A 20,776-nucleotide genomic window follows, 5' to 3' on the forward strand; every position below is an offset into this window, starting at 1 on the left:
GTGTAGGGAGGAAGGCCCTAAGTACGACTTTATGTGCAAGAGAGGAGAGTTGAACCAAGCTAACAATAATGAAAAGCAAGTCAAGTGGCACTGAGGAAGGGAGCTTGCGTGCGGATGGGTAAGGGCATCCGACCGATGGCTTGTAGAAAGGTTAGGGCTTTATTATGTTTTTTTATATTACATACATATTTAATTAAATAATATTTAATTATTCTTTATGAACTTAAAATTAGAATTTAAATTATAAAAGCATGAAGAATTTGGATTAGATCGAGGAAAGTTGACGATAGTGAAGGTAAATGTTTAGTGTTTTAATTATATAAGTTATTTTATTTCGTTAATTAAATGTTATTAAATTATAACAACTATTAAGACCAAAGAATATTGATCCTAAAAAAAATTAAATACAAGGAGTCAATGGGATAATCAAGCAAGAATTGAGATATGTAATTATATTTCTAAATTTTAATATCATTATTTCTAAATGTATATTAGATTTCATTTATGCTTCATTTCAGTGAGATTTAGATTATAGCAAATTTCTTCATATTAATAGTCATATAGTATGCATATTAAAACTGTTGTAAAATAGTTTCATTTTAGTTTTCCTAAGAAGATGTTACCACATTATAGTTTTCTAAGAACATGTCACTTTAGTATATGATATGTAAATTCCATATATGTGCATAAATTAGTTCATTTCATGACCTATAACTTTAGTAAGAGAATAATTATTTATTAGTAGATAAATATAAAGTATCTCATAAGAGAAGAATGTATGTTATGAATAATGAAATAGTTTATATATAGATGCTTGTATGTACATGCAAAGAGAAGTTCACCCCCTCATGATAAGGCAAGGTCGTCATTGCACCGCGCATGTAGATGTTTTTCCTACCACACAAGAAATTGTGATGTTTAGATCTCTAGCAGCTGTGCTGATGAGCAAATATCGGTCAGGGACGAGTAAGCACCTTTCCACATTAGACAACCATGTAAATTAGATCACGAACCGTTGTGCCGATAAGATAATATCAGTCATGGGTGTATTAGGTTATGCTTTGATGGTGCTCCTAAGACAGATGTAAATGTTAAGAGTATAAAGTAACAGTTAAAGTTAATGCATATAAGAAATTAAATTTGTTACACTAAACAAATGTCATTGATACATAGATTAGATTACTATAAAATTTTATTTTTATAGAAATATGAAAGATTAACATGTATATTGTTTCTTTTATTTAGCTTATTGTAGTCTAGAAACGTGACTAATCTCGGGTTATTTTTAGATAACTCGTTATGTTGGTTTAAATATGTGTTTTAAGGCTTAAGCTTTTGATTAAGATAATGTTTAAAGAGGCGTAGGCGACATATAGACATTTAAGTTATTTCCATTCAATTATTATAAGATTTTTTTATATAAAGTAACAGTAAAAGTTAATTCATATAGAAATTTAAATTATTTCCATTAAGTAAATGTCATTGATACATACATTATATTATTATAAGATTTTATTTTTATATAAATGTGAAAGATTAGCATGCATATTGATTCTTTTCTTTGGGTTACTGTAGCTCATAAATGCGATTGCTCATGGGTTACTTTTAGATAACTCAAAATTTTGTTTTAAATATTTTTTTTCAGGCTTACGCTTTTGATTAAGATGAATACTAGAGGAGATAATGTTTATAGAAAGCGTAGGCAACAACCTAAAAAGTAAATTTTATTTGGTTAATTTAATTATTTTTTTTGGTTGCTCTTTCAATTAATTTATGGATAATAACTATTAGTGATAGAAATAGAATAATATAAAACTTAATTTCACCATCCGACCATCGTTTCCTTCTTTGTTAAATCCAAATCCTGGGTTGAGTCGTGACAAATTATGTCAAAAAATCAAGATCCACCCTAGTTTCATATTTAAAAGAACAATTCATCTAAGAAGTCAAGTACATGTGTGAACCCATTGTATAGGGTTACCTTGAATTAATGATATATTTTGTCTGCTTTATAGTGTCATGATTTTTAAAAAGAAAATTTTAAAAAGAAAGTAAGTTAAAAATACCTGAAGGACTAGAAGCACCAAAAATAAAAAGCATGACCTAAACTCTGAAGATATAGAAGGCAAAAAAATGACCCAATATATAATCCATTTAGATCAGCTTTTACACATCTTTCCTTTTTAAACATCAACCATACCCTTATTTGGCTACATTTACTTGCTGCATTATTAGAAATTTTTGTGGAAATAAAAATCTTTTCATAACCATAATATCTAATATAGTGTCATAGTTATATGAAAGTTGCTATCAAACTTTTCAAAAAGGGAAAAAATTAAATACCACAATAGCAATCAAAATATTACTATCTCCAAAACAATTTTTCATTAACTTTTAAAGAAAGTTGCAACCACCCCAAACAGGCCCATAATCTTTAAATCTTTAAAATTAAAAATATGACTAATATGAATTTTAGAAGGCAGCTCAACCAAACTCGCACTAGAATTGTAAATACATATGAATTGAGTGGTATGTATGTAAATGCCCCAAAAAAATTAACCTGGGGGCTTTTTTTATTTTGCATGCTTAAAATGTTAGGGTTAATGTTAAAACCCATAACTCATGCTTTAAAGTCTAGTAAATTTGGAAAATTTTCAGCAAAATTTTAAAACTTGAAAAGGTTATAAGAACTTCTAAAATATGTATCCAAACTATCGACATATGAATCAAATCTCAAGTTTGTTATAAAAGCAATAAGAAAAAATGATTTTTTTTAGCCAAACCAAACCCCTCTATACTTAATTAGCATGAAAAATTTATAGAATCCAACCCACCATGTGTTATATTATTTTTTTTAACCTTCGAATGGTTTCTATCATCATTTTTCTTTTGTATGCGTGCTTTTTTTTTTTCAAAAATTGGCGAGTATAAAAGTGCTTGTTGTACTTTAAATCATAATATTTCTTCAAGCATAGGCATTAAATTCAAAATAATTGGTTTCAAATATAACAGTAAATTTATCTAAATTATATTATTCGATAAAATCCATTTAAAATTTAAATTCTATTTTACGGATAAGCTCGGAATCAAAACTTGAATAAAATTTTAACATAAATGTCCACCTTCTTTAACTCCTATAAATAAAAGGAAAAAAGGAGCCTACGAAAACTGTAGAGTTGCAAAAGATGCTAATTGCAAAGCAGTAATAGTATGCAAAAAAAAATTTGCAAACTTTCAAAAAAAAAAGTAATAAGTTACCTCATGATTCACATAATCTGACATTACATGTTTTTGCAGAATCCCCCAAGGATCCAAGTCCAATGGAAACTGCATAAAAAGAATATATAAGCTTCAGCAAAAAAATGCAGGTAAAGAACAGAATAAAGATGAAAGAACAACATTGCAAGTGATTGCAGGGTAAAGAATAAAGATAAGGCTTGCAAAATTATTTACATATCTACCTCTGTTCCTAGATGAGCAAGTAATGATAAACGAACACTTGATCCCCCAGAAACTGTTACTTGCTTGTATGCTTCAATGATACGCGTAAATGCCACTTTTTGCAGATTATCCTTTTGTTCATCAGTAAGATCTACGTTGCAAATTACCATCTTTGGAAGAAAAAATTGGGAAGAGGAGGCATGGGAAGATGTGGCCGGTGTCTCATTTGCTCTCGGGCTAAGGGTCTCAAAAGAATAACTAACATTAGAGGTGGAGGGAGAAATATCGAGAGAAGCCGTAACACCTGAACTTATGGCATGCTCTGGAGTTCGCTCCTTAATTTCGTCCAACCGGAAGGATGCATCAGGTGATTCCTGAGTTTCGTTGAAACAACTACTTGAATCAAGACCAGGTATTTTTTGCTCTATTGTCTCGGAATCATTCTCATATACTTGTAAACCCACATTATTCTTCTCAATAAAGAGAGAATTTGTGGCTTCAGATGCATGCATCTGAGGCAATATCTGAGCATGATCTGCACCAAAGCTCGTGAATTGTTTTTCCTCCTTTATTATAACTTCATCTTCACGTTTGATGTGAATTGTCTGCATCGGACAGGGTAGTATAACAGTAGATATCTTTAAAACACAGTACCAAATAGGAAGATTTACATACATACCACTTAATTCATATGTATTTACAAATCTAGCAGGTAAAGTTCAATTTTTACATATCTGTCACCTTAACCACGCATAAAAAGATATATTTCACCTTTTAAAAGTTAAAATAGTGGGGTGTTTTTTATGTGATATAAAAGATTCGGTTGATATAAATGTAAATAGTAAAGTAGCTATTAAATGTGTAAATACATAGGATTAGGTGGTATGCATGTAAATGCCCTACCAAATGTGAAACCTGCAAAATTGCATCAAAAGAAAATCATTTAAATACATAGCACATAATTCTTAAGTACTTACAAATCTCACACCTAAACTTTCATATTTACACACATAGCATTCAAATCTTTAATATCACATCAAAAATAGCACTATTACTGTTTCTTAAAAGTGAAATACATAGGTTTAATGGACCAAGTGCTATGTATGTAAATATGAAAGTTTAGGTGTGAGATATGTAAATACATAAGAATTATGTGCTACGCATGTAAATTTCTCAGGAAAATAATATAGAAAAAATATATAAACCAACTTACACTCATGTTCTGAGATGGAAATTGTTGCAAATTTAATTGGGATGTGACTAATGAGAATGCGTTTGATAATGAGAAAGCATTCAAAGCAGAAGTTGAAGACGGCAGACCAGACACGCTACTTATAGGGTGGTTTGATTCGTCCTCCTCATCTGCCTTAGGACTCAAAGATGGAAGATATCGCATATTAGCCATAACAACTTCAGCAAGCAAATCGGAAGAGATGCTCGAAATAAGAATCTCCAATGGCTCCGAAGCTTTTTTTCCTTGTGCGACCAAGGCGCCGAACATTCCGACGAGTTGAAGCACTGGACCAGAGTCTTCACCCCTAGTATAAGGCATAGAATCGCACAAAGGATGTCCCATTTGAACAGAATCTGTAGTCGTCGGTGATTGTCTAATCCGCTTCTCAGATACGAAATCATCGGCTAAAGCTTCTTGAGAATCTTCATCTAGAGATCTTTTACGGCCCGGATCACTATGTACCTCGTCAGATGCTTGCGATAAGGATTTATCTTCCATAAGTTGTTTCAGCTAAATGTTAATAAGATTGCGTAAATAAGCATACAATTAAAAAAAGGTCGAGCAAGATGAAGATGTCACGAGAAATTAGAAATTTGTACCTTACTGGACAGAGAACCACCCACATCAGAAGCTGCAGCATCTAGACTTTTCTCTTGCTTAATTAGTTGTTCCTTCGGCTCCCCACTGTTCATGATTCTTAGAGCTTCGACCAAGCGAGCACGCCACTGCAAAAATTACAATCAGAAGTTTTAATGTTACTTATAAAAAAATTCTAAGACTCGTTAACAATAATGGGGCATTTACATACATAGTAGACAATTCTTCGTATTTACATATCTCACACCTAAACTTTCATATTTACATACATAGAAATCATTCTTTAAGATCACATAAACATAGCACTGTTACCAGTTTTTAAAAGTAAAATACAACTTCCCATGCATAGTTTGAAAGCACCAAAGTGCTATGTTCGTAAATATGAAAGTTTAGGTGTGAGAAATTAAATAGTAATACATAAGAATTGTGTGCTACGTTTCCCTACAATAATTTAGACGCAGCAACAGTGAGCCAAAGGTATGTATTTATTTTTGTTTGGAGGCATGAAGATATATCAACATTCTATAACCATAAAAAACTACATGAAGCACTTGCGTTTAGGGATAATTTCCAGTCGAACAACAAGACAAATATGTAAGAAAGGTAGAGATAAATATTAGTAAAACTAAAATGGAATTATCGGAGATCAAGCACTACTGGATATAAAAAAAAAAAAAAAAAAACTTTTAAAATAAAAAAAGCAGCTTGACCATAACAGACATTTTGATAAAATAAAGAACATGAAAATCAAGAAATCGCGACTTGAGGTATGGATTCTGCAAACATCATATAAATTGACATTTGATGTTCAAGGACCACCCTTCAAATATGTCAATGTTTAAAATTTCCTGAAGGGACATTCACATACATAACACACAATTCATATGTATTTACATATGTCATACCTAAACTAGCATATTTAACACTCAAATCTTTAATATCACATCAAAAATAGAGTTATTAGCACTTTTCAAAAGTGAGATACACCGTTCTATACATAGGTTTAAAGCAGCAGAGTTATGTATCTAACTATGAAAGTTTAGGTGTGAGGAAATTGTCTGCTACGTATGTAAATTTCCCTTTCCTAAATGCAAGAAAATTAGAATATGAAAAAAAATAAAATATTCAATATCCAAATACTCTTAAGGACTGCAGTACACAAAAGGATTATTTGCAGAAAAGAACGTGAAAATGAAAGGAAAAAAAGGATCATCTCCAACAAAAATATACCTAATTACTTGAGAAATTTAAGTTTTCTGCAAACGAAGAATGTACCTCATCACTTAGGTTGTCTTGGTTGATCCAAGATTGCTTTTGAGAACAAATTTGACTTTTTTTTTAATGGATGAATGATATCAAACCTGACTTGAGCTATAGATCCCTTGTTCGGGTTTGTATTTTTTGTTTGCTTATGGTAAAACGAGTTTGATTGGATGTAAGAGAGATGAATATGGGTTGCAAAGTCTCTTATTTGTACAAATAAAAATATGTCAACACAAATCTCAAGGCAAATGAACGGTTCGGGAAGATAATATTGACGATTAGGCATATTGTTGACGACCGCCTTGAGTTGGATGTTGGCAAGGAAGACGTCTTATTCGAGTGATAGGCAGAACGTGCTAGAAGATTTTCCGCAGGGCGGAGATTAGTCCTCAGGATGATTGACAGGAGGCTCTCTTTAGGATTAGATATCAATCAAGTCAAAGCTCACATGACGGTCGACAAACTATCGATCGAATCGGTCCTACGATATGGTTATATGCAAATAACTCTGTAATTATAAGAAATCCCACTGAAAAGACAATGATGAGAGGATCAATATGTACTTTTGTAATATTGTGACTTATGTCTATAAATAGGGGGTTCATATCAACAATAAAAACTATCTCTTTTACTGTTTTCTATTGTATTCTCTCTCTCTAATCACTTCCTAGTAGATTGCTCTATTCCTTCAGTGTGTTTCCCGGACACTTTTTGATTCATCCTTTAAGATGGGATGAGCGTAGAAACAAGCCGTTAACAAGAAGAAAAGCACAGTAACAACAACAGGGAGAGTCCGGTCAAAGGACGTAGTAGAAGCAGCATGCACCTTGCAGTTTATGGATGAATTCGTTCAACAAGGCTTGCAAGATTTAAGAACTCAGATCACCAATCAGATGTCAGGACAGTTCGCAGAAGTACTTAGAGTGGTCGTTGCCTTAACAGCGGCCCCAACTCCAAGAGAAGAGCCAACACGATAATGAGCACTCAACTCCCCTCAAGGGGAACCACCAGTTAACAAAGGAAGGAGGGTGATCCACCTGCATGAAAAGTCCGACGACGGTCTATACCAAGACAGTGTCGAATCCGCCCCCGTGGAGGAGAGAAACCGACCAGTGTGAACCGAGGTACAGAGGCAGCTGGAAAACACCTTCTTTCTATAGATTTCCAGAGTGAACCTCTGGAGAAGTTCAAAAAGCCGGTCTTAGAACCATATAAAGAACAGTCGAATCCTAACGACCACCTCGCGTCATTTGAATTGTCCATAAGCCTGTTGAAAATTTCTGATGTCCTCAAGTGTAGCTCTACTTCACCATTTTGAGACTAACCGCATTAAGGTGGTTTGACAGATTGCCAGTGGGGTTAATCACCTATTTTGAAGAGTTCAGAAGACTTTTCCTATTGTTATTTGCCAGTGCCCTGAGGCTTAAGAAGAGCGACTGATCACTGTGGCAACTAAAGCAGGAAGCCAACGAGAGCTTGTGGTTGTTTATCGCACACTTCCAGAGCGAAACGCTGGACTTCAAGAACTTAAAGCCCAATAAGGCCCAAACCACGCTGACACAAGGAGTGAGGTCGGAGAGATTTCGTTTCAACCTTGAGCTAGCAAAGCCACAGAGCTTGACTGAACTGCTAGAGATGACCAACAAGTACATAACCGCCTATGAGAATTCCCCAAAACCAACCGAACAGAGACACCGGAAGAGGCTATCGCAAGATAGTCGGAGCCCCCCCCAAGACAAAGTGCAAGGCCGGTCATATGCCCCCACTACGAAGGCCCCTCTAATAATAACTACAGCCACCGTCACGAGGATATACAAACGAAAGCCCCATACTCTAGATCATCTCAGTATCATGAATCCCGAGGAAATCTCTGAGTCCCTCAGGAAACCCCACTGAGGGTATTCATGGTGGAAATAGTGGACACTATTTAAGATAACGAGTTCATCAGGAAGGCAATGTCGATGAGAGCCGGAGCTTTCCTCGATTGCAAGTATCATAGAGATCACGAGCATGAAACGAAAGAATGCAGACACTTGAGAAGCATGATCAAGGAACTGATAAAGGAGGGGAGGTTGAGAGAATTTGTCGCCCCCTGGAGCCACGACCCAAAGGCGGGGCAAAGCTCCTACAAGAGAAACGACCAACAGGCCCATCCACACCAACGCCATCAACATCGTGGGATATGTGCCCACAATCTTCAGAGGAAGCAAACCATCTATGAGAGCGAACCGAAAGGGACAACAAACGGGATAGCTCTGCACAACAAAATTTGCTCTGAAACCTAAGAGTAATCCACCTATTTATTTTACCGATGAGGATCTCCCACCAAAAGGAAAACCCATATAACAACACCAATGTAATAACGACGAAAATCAATAATTATCAATCAAGAAGCGTTCTCATTAATACAGTGAGTTTTGTGAATGTACTATTTAAGCAAGTATTTAACAAATTGAGTTTCACTGCCGATCGGATGACTGTGGTGATTGGTTCGTTGTATGGATTCTTAGGTGAAAGAAAGAAGGCGTTGGGAGTGGGCGGGCTCCCGTTAAGTTGGGAAGAAAATGAGAAACAATTTACACTCATGGAAGATTTCCTCATGATGGATTCACCCCAACATATAACGCCATATTTGGTCGACCTCTACTGAATGATTTCAGGGCAGTGGTCTCTACTTACCATGTTGCTGTCAAGTTTCCTGGAGATGGAGAAATTATCACGGTCAGGTGTAACCTGGAACAGTCTCGGGTGTGCTACTTGTGAGCCATAAGCAACTTGGAGCACGACCCCCTAGACATCCAGAACATAAGGGAAGGTGGTTTCAAGATCAACGAGACAACTCGTGCAGTTTCGGCGGTTGAAGGCGAACCACATAGATGTTTTCTGATAAGTGAAGTTTTTTATGCAAGTTATAGGGAGTTATTGATCCAAACCCTCTGAAAAAACTTAAGATGTTTTCGCATGGACGACCACTAAGATGTCGGGCGTGCCGATCGACATCGTGTGTCATAGATTGAACGTCGATCCATTGGCTCGACCCATGAAGCAAAAGGTCGCAAGCTCGGCCATGATGTTGACGGGACCCATTCGAGAGAAAGTACGAAAGTGGGATGAGGCGGGTACGTTCGAGAAGTGCAGTACTCCACCTGGGTCTAGCAGAAGAGCAACGGAAAATGAAGGATATGTGGACTTGACCAACTTAAACTCTGCTTACCCAAATGACTCTTACTCTCTACCAAGGATCGAAGCTTTAGTGGATTCGACGGTTAGCCACTCAGTCTTAAGTTTTCTCGACGCATTCTCCGGGCACCATCAGATCAAGATGCGTTCAGCTGACACGGAAAAAATCGCTTTTAATACTTGTCAGGGAGTTTTTTTGTTACGATGTAATTTTTTTCAGGCTTAAAAACGTAGGGCGACTTAGCAATATCTCATGGATGTAATTTTTGCTAATAAAAAAAAGAAGAAACATTGAGGTATATATTGATGATAAATTGGTTAAGAGTCGATCAGCCGAACAACACATTGAGGATCTAAAAGAATCATTTCTAACACTTAAAAAATTTAACATGAAACTAAACCCACTGAAGTGCACATTTGAGGCCGCAACAGACAAATTCCTAGGATATTTGTCATCCCCTGAAGGCATAAAGGCTAACTTGAAAAAGACTCGAACAATCTTCGATATGTCCTCCCCTAAAAACACCAAAGAAATCCAGAAACTAACCGGTCGGATCACAGGTTTAAGCAGGTTCATCTCCAAGTTAGGTGATAAGTGAGCCACATTCTTCAGAGTACTCAGAAGAGCCAAAAGCTTTGAATAGACACCTCAAGAAGGAACCTCAAGCAGTTTCTCGGCTCTACCCCCCTCCTTCAGAGCCCGAAACCGAAGGAAAAGCTTTATCTTTACCTCGGGTTTGGCCCCAAAATCGTCAGCTCGGTCTTGGTCAGAGAAGAACTGAGAAAGCAGCACGCAATGTACTACACTAGCCGGATCCTCAAAGGCGCCGAACTTCGGTATCCAATAATGGAGAAACTGGCATTCGCCTTGACTATTTCAACATGGAGGTTTTGACCATATTTTCAGGTACACCCCAAACAAGTTCTCACAGATCACCCATTAAAATTTGTTCTTACCAGGTCAGAGCATTCCGATTGACTACTCAAATGGGTCGTGGAACTCAACAACTTTGACATCTCCAATATCCCCAGACGGTGATAAAGGCACAAGATGTTGCATATTTCTTCGAACTGAGAGGGGCAAATGAGGATATGGTGATCCACAGATTGACCTAGACTTGTTAATCGATGGGGGCATTAGGCCAATCAGGTTCTGGACATCGAGTTTTCTTGCGCGGCATCGCAGGGGAAAAACGTCTACCACTCAATCGAGATAAATTTTTTATTAACAAACAACCAAGCGAAATATGAAGCTTTGATTGCAGGATTTCGCCTAGCCTCAGAGATGGGAGTCCTCCACATAATGGTAAAGGCCGACTCACAACTCATAGTGAACCAAGTCAACGGGGAATTAGAAACCAGAGACAAGACTATGACAAAGTACATAGGGAAGGTGAAGACGGAGATTGGTCGATTTGCCAGTTTCAAAATTGTACACGTTTGAAGGGAGGAAAATCGGGTTGCCGACCTCCTCCCAGAGCCCTCATCTAGAGGAATGACAACCTAGAAGAATCGGTAGACCCTCGATCCAAAAACCACTACCAATGGAGAAACATCAGGAGGAGAAGAAAAGTTGGATGACCTCATACATTCGGTACCTAAGCATCAGGGAAATCAATGAAGAAGTCACCGATCACAGGAGATTCAAATATAAAGCTACCTAACACCTATTAATCAAAAAAAAAAAAAACTCTTTAGGAAGTCTGCCCCGTCCTTGAAGCTAAGGGGAAGACGAGGCTGAAGAAATACTCCAAGAAGTTCATGGCGGGGAGTGTGGGAGCCATTCCGGGTGAAAAACGCTAACTCACTGAATTCAACGACAAGGTTAATTGAAAAATATTTCGGAAGGTGTACATAATGTCAGAAATACGGACCATGACGTCGTCAACCTGCCCAAAATCTCCACCCGATCGTCAGTCCTTAGCCGTTCGTCATGTGTTGCCTCGACATCCTGGGTCTTTTCCACCAATCGGGAGGGCAGCGGAAGTTTTTACTAGTAGTCGTAGAGTATTTTTCCAAATGGGTAGAAACAAAGCCTCTGGCACACTTAACGGCGGAGGTAGTCGGGAATTCAACTGAACTGACCTGATTTACCGATATGGACTACCTCTCATCATAGTTACAGATAATGGAACTCAATTAGCCGACAAAGGAGTTCAATTTTATGTCAATCAAAGGATCAACCACATATTTGCTTCCATACATCAGTTTCAAACTAATGAATAGGTGGAGACTGCAAACAAAATCATCCTAAATTTGCTAAAGAAAAATGTTGAAGGGGCAAAGGGTAAATGACAGACCTGATTACTTCGATGCTCTGAGAGATCCGAACAACACTGTCCACGTCCACCGAACAGACCCCCTTTATGTTGTCCCACGGAATAAAAATCATGTTACCGGTTGAATACAACAATTACAGCCAGAGGGTACTCTCCACCTCAGCTTTAGACGAGGAAGATCTAGAAGAGTGGCTTGAAGCAAATGACACAGGAGTCAGGCTTGCCCTAGATCTGGCCGATGAGAATCAAGCCAATTCAGCCCTCTGGCAATAAGACGTTCAGAGGACAACCAAATATTTTAACAAGCATGTACATGAAAATAACTTTGCCCTAAGGGACAGTGTTGGAGGAGGTCGACCCCGCCGCCAAGGGGCAGGCTATCGGGAACCTGAATCAAACCTGAAATGGCGCCTACATCCTCCACAAGAGAGCTGGATCTAGAGCATACAAACTGAAAACATTCGCAGCAAACGATGTCCCTCGAATATGGAGTGGTGAAGATTTAAAGAAACTCTTCCCTTGAAGCTATCCCTAATTATAAAAGGAACATTGTCATGATTGCTTTGTATAACCCTTCTTGTCTTTAAAAAAATCAATATAATAAAGAGGCTATTTACATTCATAGCATCTAAAACTTTGAGTTTTCACATATTCAAATTTACTAATAGTACTTTCTCTGATTGTTCTTATGCTCAGAGAACTTATGTAGTTATTCTCGGGGCACTGACGTAGTTGCACTTGGGGAACTGATGCAGTTACATTGGGGGAACTGACGCACTTATGCTCGGGAAACAAAATCCGAGAGTAGCTAAAATTTATCAATCCATGCAAAGATCGTCAAATGACTTATGGGACGTATCGTCACCCGAAAACAACAAGCTCCGCGAGAGGTGCGTGAACGATTGTCTTACGCCCTATTTTAAACGTTACCACCCGATAAAGACAAGCTCAACGAGGGGTGAGTGAACAACCACTCTACACCCTATTTTAAGCATTAACACCCAATAACTACAAGTTCCGCGAGGGGTGTCTAACCATTACCATTGGCCCATGGGACGTAACGACACCCGACAACGACAAACTCCGCGAGGGGTGCGTGAAGGATAGTCCTGCGCCCTATTTTAAGTGTTAACACTTGGCAGCGACAAGCTCCGCGAGAGGTTTCTAACCATCGCTAGTGGCCTATGGGACTTATCGACACTCGGCAGCAACAAGCTCCGCAAGGGGTGTGTGAACAAACGTCATGCGTCGTAATTTAAGCATGGACGCCCGATAGGAACAAGCTCTGCGAGGGGTGTCAAACAATCACCAATTGCCTCTACGACTATCGGCACCTGGCAGCGACAAATTCGATTGGTGCGTGAACAATCATCATACACCCTACTTTAAGCGTTAAAACCTGGCAGCGACAATCTCCGCGAGGGGTGTCTAACCATTGCTAGTGGCCTATGAGACATATCAACACCCGACAACGATAAGCTCCGCGAGGACTGTACGAACAATCATCCTGCGACCTAATTTATGTGTTAACACCCGACAACGACAAGCTCTACGAGGAGTCTATGGCGACCGCATATGCAAAATACATATCCACGCGACAAACAGAAAATTACTCATAAAATAGAACAATTGTGGAGCACAAGAAAGAAAACTCAATGTGTTAAACCCTCCAGTTTTAAAAAAAAAATACAAAAAAAATCCTTGCATTATAAAGTATGTTTACAAAACTTGAGTTACAAAATTTTCATACGAGCATGTGCAAACATCAAAACAAAAGAAAGCTAAAAAAAAGAGATCGCTCGTCAATTCTATACATTAGAAGATTCCCCAACCGGCATCGTCCAACTCCCCATTCGACGACTATTGTTCTCCACCTTCCGAATCTGAAAGCAACATGTCAAACTCCTCCATGTCCCGCCATTTGGGATCGACTAGCCCACGTTTCACAAATCTCTCTGCAGCAAGAGATATGTCAACCTTAATCTGACAAGAAAGGCCCTCAACATGCTCTTGCCAAGTAATCATAGAGGAGAATTTCTCTTCAACTTTTTGTGCTCCTTAAGAAGAGTCTCGTGTTCCTGAGTCTTTAACTCCCTATGCTCTAGAGACAGTTTTAGCCTCTCCTTGGCTAGGAAAACTCTCTGCCTTATTCTATCTGCAAGTCATCCCTAGCAATTTTCCCTTTGACCTGGTCCAGAAAATCTGAAGCCTCCCATGCAAGCACATGACAACGATCAATCACCTGAAACATATCCCGCAAGTCCATCGTTCTCAGGTGTTTTTCAAAAGTGGGAGGCCAGAATGCCTCCATCAAGGATGAAGGGTAGTCTCCATTCAAAGAAGTAAAGTGATACCACTTTGTATCTCTATCAAGAATAGCGTAATGACCGCTCGTCAAAATTCCACCCCCTCGGTCATGAAAGAACAACCAATTGGATGGGATCCCTCTCCCGGAGGAGGCAGCTCAGTTTCTGGAACAGGAGCCCTTCATTGTCTCCGAGGCACATCACTTCCACCCTCTCAACATCTCCTGGTTCTCTTCTCGACTCGGTTTCTTCTGAGATAAGGCGAGAAGAGCCACTTGCCTCCGCTCGACCGTGCAAGCCCACGAACGAAGTCCCACCAGGGGTCGCAGCGGAAATCCCAAAATCTGATACACCACGAGTCTCGAGGACATCCTCGGAGCTTCCTTCAGATAAGGCCAAAACAATATAAACACATACTCATATGTACAAGCAACTAAAACAAGGAAATTTTGTTTACCTTCAGTATGTTCTTCAATCGAACCAGTGAGGGCAGACTGACCCTCACCTCTCCCAAACGAGCAAGGATCACTTTTCCTCCAATGTTTCTTCTAAGTCGCCCTCTTCCCGGTGGCCTTCTCTTTAGCCACTTCTCGAGTGTCAGATGACGCCCATAACCCTTCGGCCATGGTCTCGCCTCCATCGGGTCGAAGCATACGCTCTATCACGTTCAAATCAAGGTATTGAAATGATGAGAGACGCTGACCCTCGAAGGTCAGCGCCTTGTGATCTCTGAGATTACCCGAAAGTGCCTTCACTTTCTTCACCACCAGAATGGTGTCGATCCCCCAACCATTAGCGCAAGAGCCCAACAAAAATTTCACTTTCCAATCTTTTATCTTATTCTCAAGGCCCACCAGATGGATCTTGGAATCAACGACAAACTGAACATAGTTGTCTCGATTGATTCGGAAGGAGAAGAAATGTTTGAACATTTTGAGCTACCAAGGAATCTTTTGAACTGAGATTTCATACAACAACAACTGAAATAAGCGCACCCTTAAACTACAAGTCATAGGGCATGCAATATGAGCAATAAAAATGACACGAGTAATGATGCGAGATTATGCTATATAGTTATAACCTACATACAAAATCAATCTAACCATGCGATATTGCATGCAAATATTACCAAATATGAAAATCATTCGATGCTAATTATTATGCACTAGAGTTTCTAAGAAAGTGTTTGCAAAATGAAAATTAGAACGTTCAACATTAAATTAACCTTGTGCAAGCATTGCATATTTATACATTTAAGATTTATTAAGCAGTCATTTATTATTATTCCCTTGATGTATAGTCCATCATTTGTAGTACCTTTAACAAGAGAAGGATATTCCATAATGACAGAAGCAGTCCCATTTTAAACTGACCTTTATAGAAGATCAAATCCAGAGGGAAATGGTCGGTTGCCGCTCATGGTTGGCGGCCGACTGAAGTTAGATAGTAAGATTGGAAACGTAAAAGTTCTGAATCTCCCTCACTTTTGCTAAAGAGAGAATCGAAACTCCTGAGGCTAGAATCTACCCAAACGATTCTTGGGAGTATTTACGCGCCATACGATCCATAGGGGCGGGGGTAAAGAGTCACGAAGAAATAAAAACTAGTTGACATCCACGGTATAAGACATCTCAAATCGAGAGTTTGAATCCCCTCTGACATAGTTGACATTAAGGATGTGGTACTCAAATTGTTAGACACATTGAGGGTGGTACAGCTCATGGCACACTTGTGCTCTTCACTGGAGTTTACATTATGTGTGTGTGTGTGTGTGTGTGTGTGTGTGTGCGCGCGCGCGCGGCTTAGCCTGGCTCATTGGTTGCGACCTTTGGTATAAGTCCCTAGGGCCGAAGGTTTGATCCCTGCGTAGGATCAAATTGTACACCTTCTGAAAGGGGGTCCGCCCCTCGGTCAGACTATGGTATATCACATTAGCACGAATAAACAAAATGTCACCAACAAAACGGTGTGACAAGAACCGCGCAGTATTGGAGAAGCAATCATTACCAAAAATAGAAACTTTGCATTTTATTTATTTATTTATTTATAGAATGAGGGAGCATCACACCACACCCTCGGATACAGCTAAAAGAAGAAAAACCGAACTAGGAGGTCGTTTGTGGCTTTGTCCAAGACAAGCCCCCGTTGATGCAACCGTCCGTACATAAACTCGCCACCCAGCTTAAAGAGGTCATTCTGCCCTCAGTTGGGAGGCAAAACACTCTTTAACGACTGACAGCTCCTGACACAGTTGAACCATCTTCCTACGACCAACCAGCAACTCTCCTAAAAAAAGAGCAAGTTCCTCACGAAGCGACTTCTTTCTCTACCCGGTCGACTCGCTCCAATGCCTCAGCAACTCCATCATCGCTATCCTTTGAGATTGTACTATGAGACGAAAAAAGCGCTCCTCCATTTTAGCAAGGTGGCGCACTGAAAAGTCGACATACACCCGACATCCTCAGGTGTCGCCTCCTCTACCGCAACACCATGAGGACCTTGATTGCCCACGCTCCTACCTCCACCCGACGGAGGATTCTCCCCTAACCTTTGGGTCACAGAGTCTAGCTCCACGGTGCCCTATTCCATGGTCCCCTATTCTAAAGCAACCTGCTCTTCAGTATTCGCTCTCCTCTCCCCAGCCTAATCCACAAAGGCCACATTGCCCTCAAGGTCGGCATCCGTGTCTGAGGAAGTAGAAGTGATCGTCATAACTCGTGCAACTGCAAAAGGAATACTAAATGCATGATTCAAAATACATACCCAAAGCTCAACACCATTCAGAAGTGATGTGAGAGACGAAGTCCTCACCGATCTCCTCTAGTCCTCCACCCACGGAAGAAAAGCCACCCTTTTGCGACTAAGGTTGAGTTCTAGCTTCAGTCGAAGCCTTCCCGACCTCCTGGGGATTCATAGTCCTCGCGGCAGTCTGAACGGACATTCCTCCCCATTAAGCAAGATTGACCGCCTCTAGTTGGTGTCCCGAAAGATGATCACAGACTCCTCCTCAGCTCCCCCCCGTGATGGACCTACAGAAAAACCCGAAGAACCAGTTTAATCTTCGTTACCCCTCGCTCGACCCCTGCACAATTCTCTTCTTGCTCAACTCTTCTGCAGAAGCCTCGCCTGCCGGTTTCCGCTTTGTGTCGGGTTTGCGAGCCTTCGTCTGCATATCAGTCATTGTTTTAAGGAGGGCGCCCTTGTCGACTGATAACGCTCCCTCATCAAACATCGCAACCACGAAAAAGAAGAGATAGAAGACTAAAGAAGCGAAAATAAAAGAAAATGGCGCAAACTCTACTACCTCAAGGCCTAATAATAATGGTTCGGGCACGAAATACAAGTAATTCCTTTATTGTGCAATAATGTCAGTTAATTATTTCATGCATGTTAAAAAGATTCCTCCTATCCTCGTGTACTGTGCAGCTTCCGAGGAGCAAGAAAATCGTGGAACTAAATATGTACATATAAAAATATGTCATCACGAATCTCAAGGCAAATGAACGGCTCAGGAGGATGAAACTGATGATTGGGTATATTTGTTGACGATCCGTCTTGAGCTGGATGTTGGCAAGGGACGCATTTTGTTCGAGCGATCGGAGGAGCATGCCAGGAGGTTTTCGTAGAGCGGGGATCAGCCCTCAGGATAATCGATAAATGGCTCACTTTCGTATTAGATATTGATCAAATCAAGGCTCACCTGATGGTCGAAAAACTATTATCGATTGAATCGATCCCCCAGTCTTATTATATGCTAATAACTTTGTAATTACCAAAAAGTACCTCTGAAAAGTCAATGATGACGGGACAAATATAAACTTTTGTAATATTGGGACCTATGCCTATAAATAGGGGATTCATATCATAAATAAAGACTACTTTTTTTTATTGTTCTCTAATGTGCTCTCTCTCTCTATAATCACTTCCTAGTAGAACGTTCTATTCCTTGGGTGTGTTTTAAGACACTTTTGGATTCAACACTACTATTTAATACAAATTTAATCATTATTGAACAGAGAAAAAAAGATGCAATATGAGTTAATAAAAAAAAGGGCATTTACATAGATATCACAAAATTCTTATTTATTTACATATCTAACACCCAATATTTAAACTTAAAAAATTTTGGAGTCATAAACCTATGCATGAAAAAGGTGTATTTCATTTTTAAAACGATAGTGATGATGGTATTTTTCATGTGATGTTTAAGTAGTGTGCATGTAAATATGAATGTTTAGGTGTTAGAAATATGAATACATGAGAACTGTTTGGCTTGCATGTAAATATCCCTAAAAAAATTAATTCTTACCAATTCATATATACTTCATCTTACATCCTAAAGTTAAAATGCAAGTAATAGGAACAAGCTTCAATAATAAAATATCAAATAAGAATTTGGAAAAAACATGATCTTTGAGCAATTAAACAAGTAAATTGATGGCTCCTATTGAGAAATAAGCTTAAAATGGTTTGGAACCTAAATAATGAGAAAAACCTACAGTCAAGCATGTTTATTAACACGAGAAGCTTCACGAATCATGCAAAAGCTTGATCAAATAGCAAACGAAATGACAAAAAATACCTAACCCATACAACATGAAAATTGCAAGGGAAATTTACATCAATACCACACAATTCTTATGTATTTACAAATGTAACTCCTAAATTTTGATATTTACATTTATATCCCTTTAGTATTAAATACTTATTTAAGAAAAGGTGTTTTCACTTTTAAAAATAAGCGATATTGATTTTTTTTATATGGTCAAAGATTTGAGTGGCATGTATGTAAATTTGAAAGTTTAGGTGTCAGATATGTAAATATGTAAATATATAAGAATCATGTGGTACTTACGTAAATGTCCCAAATTGCAATGCAAGGCAAATGCATTTTGCATAGTACTGCAATGTGATTAAATAACCAAAAAAATAAGTATATTCTACCCAAATTCATAAGCTAGTCTGAAGGGGATATGTTTCATATGTATCAAAACTACTAAAAAAATTTACTAATAGAACAAGGCTGAAGTTAAATATTTATAAAACAGGAAGGAAGATATCACATGAGTACCTGCAAACAAATATGTATAGAAGCATTTACACACAGCACACAATTCTTTTGTATTCACATAGCTCACACCTAAACTTTCATGTTTACATACTTAGCACTCAAATCTTTAATATTACAACACAAAATAACACTATTACCAATTTTTAAAAGTGAAATACACATTTCAATGTAGGTTTAAAGCACCAAAGTGCTATTAATATAAAAATGACTTTAGTTGTGAGATATGTAAACACATAAGAATTGTGTGCCATGTATGTAAATTTCCCAAATTTATTTACATGGGATAGCCATCCTGTAAAGGCCAAAACAATACCGGTACAGCACTTGAATGTGTGCATTGCATACATGCCATAAAAGCATTCTTCAAGGCATGGTGAGCCCTAGGAACTTGTACTCCTTTGATAACGGACATCTCGGGATCCAGAGAAAGGAGAACTGGTAATATGCGACCAAAAAAAGAAGGCCTCCTCCTTGCAATAACTGAGAGACTGATAGTGTATCATCAAATTAGGACAGAAGAAAGCATAATAATACTGGCCATTTACATACATACCACACAATTCTTATGCATTTACACATCTAACCTCTAAACATTAATTTTTACACTTATACCACCTAATCTTCCATATAACATCAAAAATACCTCTGTTTTAACTTTTAAAAAGTGAAATACACCTTTTCATGAATATGGAAGGTGGCATGCATGTAAAAATTGAAGTTAGGTGTTACTTGTTAGATATGTAAATACGTAAGAGTTGAGTGGTACGTATGCAAATCTTCTTATTAAAAGAATATACATACCATCGACTGAACAAATAGATGACAAATAACTAAAACCTAAAATAAAATAGCCTGCTTGCTTTCAGAATCAAAATATATATGAGAATAATTAAATTAAAAACTTGAAGATAATTTAATAAAGCCAAATGAGCTGGTTATGAAGGTTGATTTAAAAAAATGGACGATTTACATACATAAAATTCAATCCCTATGTATTTACATATCTAACACAAAAACTTCAATTTTTACATACATGCCATGTTACCTATGCATGAAAAAGTATATTTAACTTTCTAAAAGTTAAAATAGTGGCATTTTTTAGCTGATATGAAAGATTAGGGTGCCATTAATGTAAAATGTAAAATTTAGAAGTTAGAAATGTAAATACATAGGAATTGGATGGCATGTATGTAAATGCCCCTAAGAAGAAATATGCCCACCTTTCTGCTGTTGACCTCATTTTTGTGAGGTCTTAGTCTCCTACTCTTAGAACTTAGGATCTAGCCTTAGGAGTCCCTTGTTGACCATCCTAGCGGACTAGCAATGGAGCCCACCTCCCGTAGAACTTCAAGCCACTTCTTGACTCATTTTTGTGAAGAACTCGTATGAGTGGTTCCAAGCACTC

General features: G+C 38.3%; 1 protein-coding gene across 3 annotated transcripts in view; it reads right to left on the reverse strand.

Annotated features, from left to right (window-relative positions):
* The window catches only part of LOC110023662 (symplekin), a 56,622-nt gene that overhangs the window by 22,636 nt on the left and 13,210 nt on the right, over window positions 1-20,776 (reverse strand). For all 3 annotated transcript variants that reach the window (XM_020723179.1, XM_020723178.1, XM_020723180.1), the window contains 5 exons: window positions 19,685-19,859; window positions 5,275-5,400; window positions 4,655-5,185; window positions 3,462-4,046; window positions 3,259-3,327 (listed from right to left, as the gene is read on the reverse strand). In XM_020723179.1, coding sequence (XP_020578838.1) covers window positions 3,259-3,327; window positions 3,462-4,046; window positions 4,655-5,185; window positions 5,275-5,400; window positions 19,685-19,859 — 1,486 coding nt within the window. The remainder of the gene's footprint in view (window positions 1-3,258; window positions 3,328-3,461; window positions 4,047-4,654; window positions 5,186-5,274; window positions 5,401-19,684; window positions 19,860-20,776) is intronic.

Source organism: Phalaenopsis equestris, unplaced genomic scaffold, assembly GCF_001263595.1.
Source record: "Phalaenopsis equestris unplaced genomic scaffold, ASM126359v1 Scaffold000226, whole genome shotgun sequence".
Lineage (NCBI taxonomy): Eukaryota > Viridiplantae > Streptophyta > Magnoliopsida > Asparagales > Orchidaceae > Phalaenopsis > Phalaenopsis equestris.